The 7,142-nt window shown below is 49.3% G+C and overlaps 1 protein-coding gene across 2 annotated transcripts in view; it reads right to left on the bottom strand.

Annotated features, from left to right (window-relative positions):
* Positions 1 to 2,605: 2,605 nt before the first annotated feature.
* LOC149337748 (G protein-coupled receptor-associated protein LMBRD2B) overlaps positions 2,606 to 7,142 on the bottom strand; it is an 85,842-nt gene continuing 81,305 nt past the window's right edge. For both annotated transcript variants that reach the window (XM_089553502.1, XM_089553503.1), the window contains exon 13: positions 2,606 to 6,835. In XM_089553502.1, coding sequence (XP_089409628.1) covers positions 6,690 to 6,835 — 146 coding nt within the window. In that variant the 3' untranslated portion in view covers positions 2,606 to 6,689. The remainder of the gene's footprint in view (positions 6,836 to 7,142) is intronic.

Below are 7,142 nucleotides of genomic sequence, written 5' to 3'. Positions count from 1 at the left end.
GTCGTATATATATTTACCGCCTTGCGGTTCACAATAAACTGTTGGAAGTTAGCGCTCGTGTGTCCTTGCTTGTCCTGTTCCTGCGCTATTTTTGTTGACATGTCTCTCCACCTTTCTGGCTCTCAAATTCCTGCCGTTACGCAGTGCAAAGTTCTTGGCTTCCCTTTCCATGTGGCCAAGAATGTGCAAGCCCTCCACCATGCTGTCACCATCTGCCACTCGGTAACTCACCTCCTGCGGCGCGTGGTCACTCGACGCTCGGGTCTCCACGAGGCTCATGCGTGCCGAGTTGCCCACGCGCTGGCCCTCAACAAGGTCTTGTACTTTGCACCCTACGCTTCCTTCACTCAGACTCAACTTAACGCTCTCGAGACTGCCCTAGTGGGTCTCTAAAAGGCAGCTCTCAACCTCCCTATCACTACATCTACCGCTAAGATCTTTGCCACACGCCTCTTTCATCCTCTCCGTTCTCTTCTCTCTCCATCGTGACTCACAACTTGCCCAGCTTTCGCTTACACCCATCAGGGTCAGTGCTTACTGACTCAAGCGGGTATCTCGCCATTCCAATCTCCCCGTTTACCTCTCCTATTCCCTCCCCGGCTCCCAATCTTCGTATCCTCCCCCTCCCGACCAACATGTTCCCCCGCCCTGCACGCCGACCGTCGTCATGCGGCCACGCAGCACCATTCCCCTCTCTTTGATACCCAGGGTGTAGCTTACACGGATGCCTCCTTGTGGCTCCTCGAGGTTCCTGCGGCTACGCCCTGTACCATCCCCACCTCCCCGCTCCTGAAACTCACACCAGCGGGCCGTTTCTACGCCCTCCGGATGCACTGTCCCTCGTGGTCCCCGCCATTGCGCATGCCCTCCAGTCATTTGCCCTCCTTCCCTCTCTTCAAGAGTACACAGTCTATTCAGACTCACAAGCCGCTATAGATCACATACAGAAACGCACCCTAACCCCTTCTCTCCAACAGAAGGTCGAACGAGCGGTCTCCGCACTGCAGCCGTCCATCGTTTTCCTCCGCTGGGTCCCTGGGCATTCAGGGATTGATGGCAATGGGCTGGCCCATCAGCTCGCCCGCGACACACTTTTCCGGGCACCGCTGATCCCCTGGCCGGCCCATGCCCTCGGAGGACGGTGAGTCTGCTATGGAACCTATACTAACGCTTTGAGATGCGAGATTCACAGAAAGGTGTACATTACCTGCGTTGGCGTGGACAACGGTGTCGCAGAAACGCGACACTAGAACAATACACGTTGGCGTGCAAAAAACTGCTGCAGAAACAAGGTGCAGGAGCATATGCCAACGGCTTATTTCAGTAACTGACATGGACGATGATAATGTTGAAGACGCGCCCGTGCTTTTGTACTATAAACGGTTTAACAAAGTTGTCATGACACTTTTTATTTATGCTAATAAAGAGTATTGTTTGATATTTTTTTCATTTACACGGAATGGCAGCAGTCGACGCCAACATCAAGCTTGCACCGTGCAGCAGGCTAGGTCGTGCAAAGCTTGATGTGGAGTCAATGTACTCCTCTAGCGCAGATTGAAACGAACAAAATTTGTAGGCACGAATCGCATTGCAAACGCCTCCTAAACTATCTGCATTCATAGAGGAGAGGTCTCGCTGTTGCTCGTTTCTAGACATTTTGTTACATCTGAAAGAGGTATTCTGTAGCACAATTTTAAGTTTCTTAAAGACGCCCAGAAGAAGGATTCTAAAACTATTTTTGACCCAGTTGTTAGGCGAGCTACGCGACCAATTTAAGACGTCTGCCAGCTCAGAATGCATTCTCACATACGTCTTGTTGCCGTTTGGTTCGTTTCAGATTTGGAAGACATCTTCTCAGTTTGCGCTACCTGGGTTCAGTTATGACGAAACGCTAAACCAATCTTTATTCATCCAGCTACAGCCCTGAAAACTTAATTCGCCGACATCAACAATAGCAAAGCAGTTGCTTCCAATAGTCCTTTTCCAAAAATTATCACTGACGTCCTACTGCAAAATTCATTGTCGTCGTTTAAAGCATGCTTGGAAACACTTTTTTTTTTACTCAGCATCTGAAATGACGCTTTGTTCTCTTGACAGCAGACTATTCTGCCCTCATGCAAAAAAAAAAACTGCAACCCCAAATTGTGAGCACGGTGTCCAAAAACAAACAATAAAAGGTATGCCGAGTACCAACCAGTCACTCTTTAGGGGCCGTATTCTGCAGCTGTCCACTCAGTGTGTCTACATTTGAGTCCAACTGCCTTTCAAATTCATCCCATATATGCCTGTGTCTGTTTTGAAATACTGCGGCAACCGCAATCGCTTATGGCACATATTCACTTTTGTACATTTTAAAATCAGCAATGCAAAGGCGATATAGTGAAGTTCGAGCCAAGTGGACATCCTCTGCAGTCACCTCGACAGTTAGGGTTCCGAAGAATCAGCATGTACAAAGGTGGACATGCCCACGTTACAGACACTTCCAGACTACGGCTTCAGACTGTCCGTCTCAAAGATAACGTGCACTCCGTGCACGCTGATGCTGGTCCGGAGTGTCGCTCGGTGGTCGCGCATATTGCGCGCGTGACTGAAACGACATCGGGACTCTGTGCGGCAAAACAACGTTTATTCGATTCACACAAGAACCTAGGAGGTCAATAAATAAAAATATATCAGCACACGCTGCGTTTCTAAAGCAACGCAAGGCCGCTGTCGCCGAGATTTAACCCGAACGGGAAAATGGCCAAGATCAGAGACGCGTGTGTTGACGACAGAGAAATGGAGGATACAGTACACAGTCGGCATACTGGTAGTATGTACATAGGTGCATGACACCGCAGACAATGCCGGCATTGAAGTTCTTCACGCGAAGTCGTATATGGCACGTGCGCCGCAGACAAAGGTGTCTGCACGCAGCTACTGCTGAGTATATCGCTTCCTCAGCAGACTCTCGACAGCATCGGTCATGGACGACTGGACTCCACCAGCTGGGCTTCCAGTCTAACAGACATCTCACAGCACACGGGCGCCTTATACATTCGACGCCAGCGCTTCAGCTGCTGTGCCACTACGGCCAGTGCTCTTGCACAGATCAGCAGGGCAAGGTAAGATAAACACACAGGTTGGTAACAACACACATTCAATGCGACGCCTATCACTGGACTATCTTGCTGATGAGTTTGCAAATTTTTAGCAGCGCTTTACTACATGTGCCAGCTTTATACTTAGAAGGGAGATCCCCCTCAACTCTCGCAGCCAGTTTTTCCGCACATGGCCCTTTGAGCACCTCATGGACAACATGCAGTGACAGCACATGCATGGTTTCCCTTGGCTAGTGCCCTTCCCGCTTGGTAATAAGGCGAACACCTTTAATGGCTCATACTCGTGGCCTTGACTCTGTCCGTCCGTCTGTTACATCCGAAGTGAGTCATAACTAGTCATTACTAGTCACAAGTCATGACTAACTAGTCATTCACCAGTCGCCAACTAACTAGTCATTAACCAGTCATCAACTAATTAGTCATGTCTTCTTAGTCATCGACTGATTAGTCATGACTAACTAGTGATTAACCAGTCAACTAATAAGTCGACTAGTTAGCCATTAACCAAGCACGACTAGTTAGTCATGAGTGATGACTAGTTAGTCATGACTAGGCTTTTGCCTCGCGCACTTTAGATCGTCAAAGTGCCCCCTGAATTTTTTTCTCACATCTGGTGTGGAGGATAACGGCCCCTGTGCGCTCCCTGTATTTTCTAGCATGCCTAAAACCAATTCCCCCGTATCCTGGTTACGCTCGCCTGCATACCAGCTAATGTTTCAACTCAATCAATCAAATGCTTTTCTTCAATGTATAAACCTATGACTCTCGCAATGCGAGTCTGTGTTAAAGGGGCGCCCAATTTTGAGCAAGTTGTGACATGATACCAGGTTTCACAAGAAACGGGTCCACACTTTCTCCCGGCCAAGTGTAGTTACACCTGACCCCCCCCCCCTCCATGACCCTGTTATACAGATGGGCACTCACGAGAATACGCCATCTGAGTGTAAGGACCGCCTAAACTGCAGGACAAAAGGACCGACCTCCAATTAGCACTGTCCTGTGTCAATGGCGGCCACTTTATCCCCGCAAATTTCATCATCCCTCCACCTGACCCTACCATGACCCCTGCAACGCCAGCACTTTCTAGCAATCCAGTCCGTTACCCTTAACGATCATCAGTTATAATTCCGCTGCATAACATGCCCTGCCCATTACTTCATTTCAACTAGAAACTTCGTTAGGTCGCTTGTCTCTTAATGTTACACCTATCGTTTTGTTTTCCACAGCTCGCTGCACTGTCCACAACTTAACTTGAAGCTCTTTGGTTGCCTCCAGGTTTCTGCCTCACAGATGAGTATAGGGAGGATGCAACCATTGTGCACTTTCCTCCGGGGGAAAACTGAGTAACCACAGCGATAGTTCCCACACCTTATCATATGGGCCAAAAAAGTGGCCGACGATTAGGCTTCTCGGCAATGCGACTTTTCAGCGCAGTAGCTACGGTGTTTGAACCATAGGCGCCCGCATATGAAACACACAGTGCCGAACAGAAGCAGCTCTGGGTTTCAGTTTGGGCAGTGCGCACACCGGTCCACCACCGCTGGGCCTCACTTAGCATGAACAGGCGGCGGCGGCGCGCTACTCTGGCATCATCTCTGACAGAGCGGCGGCCACAACTGGCATTCCTCGCGAGATGCACTCGCCACTTATCTTACCGATGACATCATCGGAGAGCAGGCGATGTCGCGCCCTACTCTGGTGCCGCGGGCTGCCATCGCTCAAGCTGCCTTCGTGCTATACAGCCGTCCATTTTCCTCCCTTTTCCTCCTCACGCTCTTTCCGTTAGCCCTGTCTTTCGTCCACCCTTGCACTCCGCGCTCGATTACGCCAATGACAGTGAGGCGGGAATGGGCGCCCAAGAGCTGCGCTCTCAAAGGCAACATCTATTAATCCGTGTCGAAAAATGTACATCTCTCTTAACTGCTACAACTGCTCACCAGTCACAATCTTCTTTCCTCCGCATGCTTAGAGCTAGAAAGAGCTTTCTTTACACTTTGCTCACTGCTCTAAGGCGCGTTACTTAAGGACAAAAAATACCTTGAGACATCTGTACACATACCATCACATAAGTCATCTATTTACAAGCAGAATTAAATCCAAGTTAAATAAGATTGCTGGCTACTACTGAAAGCCGAAGCTTCAGCTGCGTGGAAATGACCCAACTTGCATTTCTTTTTCTTTTGTTGCGGTATCGTGCGATGTTGCACAATACTTCTATGCCACGGAGAGCATTGTGCTGTGTTGTCATTCTCAACTACTGCACTTTCACGGTGATCACATTTAACAGCAATATTCCATCTTAAAAGCTTAGCTTTTGCTAAACCGCTGCATACTTGATGCGTCAAATTTGCAATGGTGCGAATCGCCTGGCCAGTGTATGCATGCAATGGTGCAACCTGACTGCAAAATACAATGTGCGATGTTCTCCCGGAAGCAACCATCTTTCACTGGCCGCGTCCAAGGCACGGTCCGGCACAGATACAATCCAGCGGTCAGCTGTATCCTCACCTCACATGGAAGGTGCACACTAGACAGAATTGTGTGCTGCTGGACAAGATTTTCAATGACCACAAAGAGACACACACTGCACGAAGGAAGAGGTGCTGCAGACTCTACCAGGGGTTCCTTTCACAACAAATAGCTTACGTCTAAGGAGGATACGCGGCACATTTAATCTATGGAATGTTTACAGAAACACGAACTTCACACAATGCATGAGCCAGCCACTTGCTGGTTGTGTATGGTGAAGTTTCTAAGTACTACCTAGCAGTTACTTTCCTCGCATACGTCTGCCATTGAGTGCAGCCCCGGCAGGGAGTAAAACTGGGCGAGGGTGAGGCAGAGAGAAGGGCAACAACGAAAGCATGTCCAGGAAGGGGGAGCTCTGCAACACGGCAGGGCCAATGAAACAACAGGGAAGATGTCAGCAAAGGGAAGTGAGCCAGGACTGTGGAGAAGCTGAGAATGTGTGGCCTACTGCTTTAAGGCTGCAAAATTTAACAATACGCATTTCTTGCGCAACGCACATTTGATGGAAACGGTAAAGATCTCGTGCCGCATAATGCGCAACCCGCAGTGTGCAACTCGATGCCTTATAAAAGCCAAACACTTGGAAGATCTCTGGCTGACGCCCAAGGGACTTTTTTTTTTTTTTTCTTCTCTTTAAGTTGTGGTGTTTTCTAAAGCCAGCGTTAGGGGGCCGAAGCCAGCACCGCCGATTCACTTATTTATTCTACGTGATTGCTGCTCTTACTATGAACTAGAAGCGAATATAGTCCAATGATAATTGCCACGCCGAAAAACTCCCGTAGGGTTGCTTTCCCCACATATTTACACGCGACGGAAGCTGTCGACGGGCCTTTGCACTGCTGACCCCAGTATTGAACGAGGCCCCTCTGCAGCACAGCATGTGTGCACTAGGATCGCCTCTTTCGGGGAGCCCTTAGGTGTCCGCATCCCCCCTTTTCTGCATTAATGAATGCGACGCAGCGATGACATGCGGTGCGCAGTCCAGCGGCAAGAACACGAGCATCGGGGACCTTCCCCGATGCGGGCCGCGTCCGTCGGGCTTCTCCGGAGTGGGAAGCTTCAGACGTCGTCAAAGAGTCCCCTGGGCGGTGGCGACGACCGCCAGGTGTCCGCCCGGGGAGCCGTGTATCCGGCCAGGGGCTCCACACCGCGCAGCAGCTCGGTGCGCGCACTCTCCTCCGAGCCAGACCGGGTCAGGCCGGAACCTGGTGAGAGGGAGAAGAAATACTCCATTTCTACATTCTCAGCAATAAATGTACCTATTTCATGTTCATTTAATTTTATTTATTATTAGTTTCACCTGTACAGAAAAAGAAAAGATGGTGGAGTAGGTCTTTAAACCTTGAAATAGGTTACAGAACAGTGCCATCCTTTTGTTACAAATGGAACATAAACTCAAAACACAGAGAATTCCAATGCAGCAACTAAGGTACAGCACTAATAACAAAGCATTATCACAAAGGACACATAAGACATGAAGCAGGACAATAAATATAAATGTCGTATAAAAAG

This window comes from Amblyomma mixtum, chromosome 7 (genome assembly GCF_055824585.1).
Source record: "Amblyomma mixtum isolate Tamu chromosome 7, ASM5582458v1, whole genome shotgun sequence".
Taxonomy (NCBI): Eukaryota; Metazoa; Arthropoda; class Arachnida; order Ixodida; family Ixodidae; genus Amblyomma; species Amblyomma mixtum.
The sequence above is the reverse complement of the archived record's forward strand: the minus strand, read 5'-3'. Positions and strand labels throughout refer to the sequence as shown.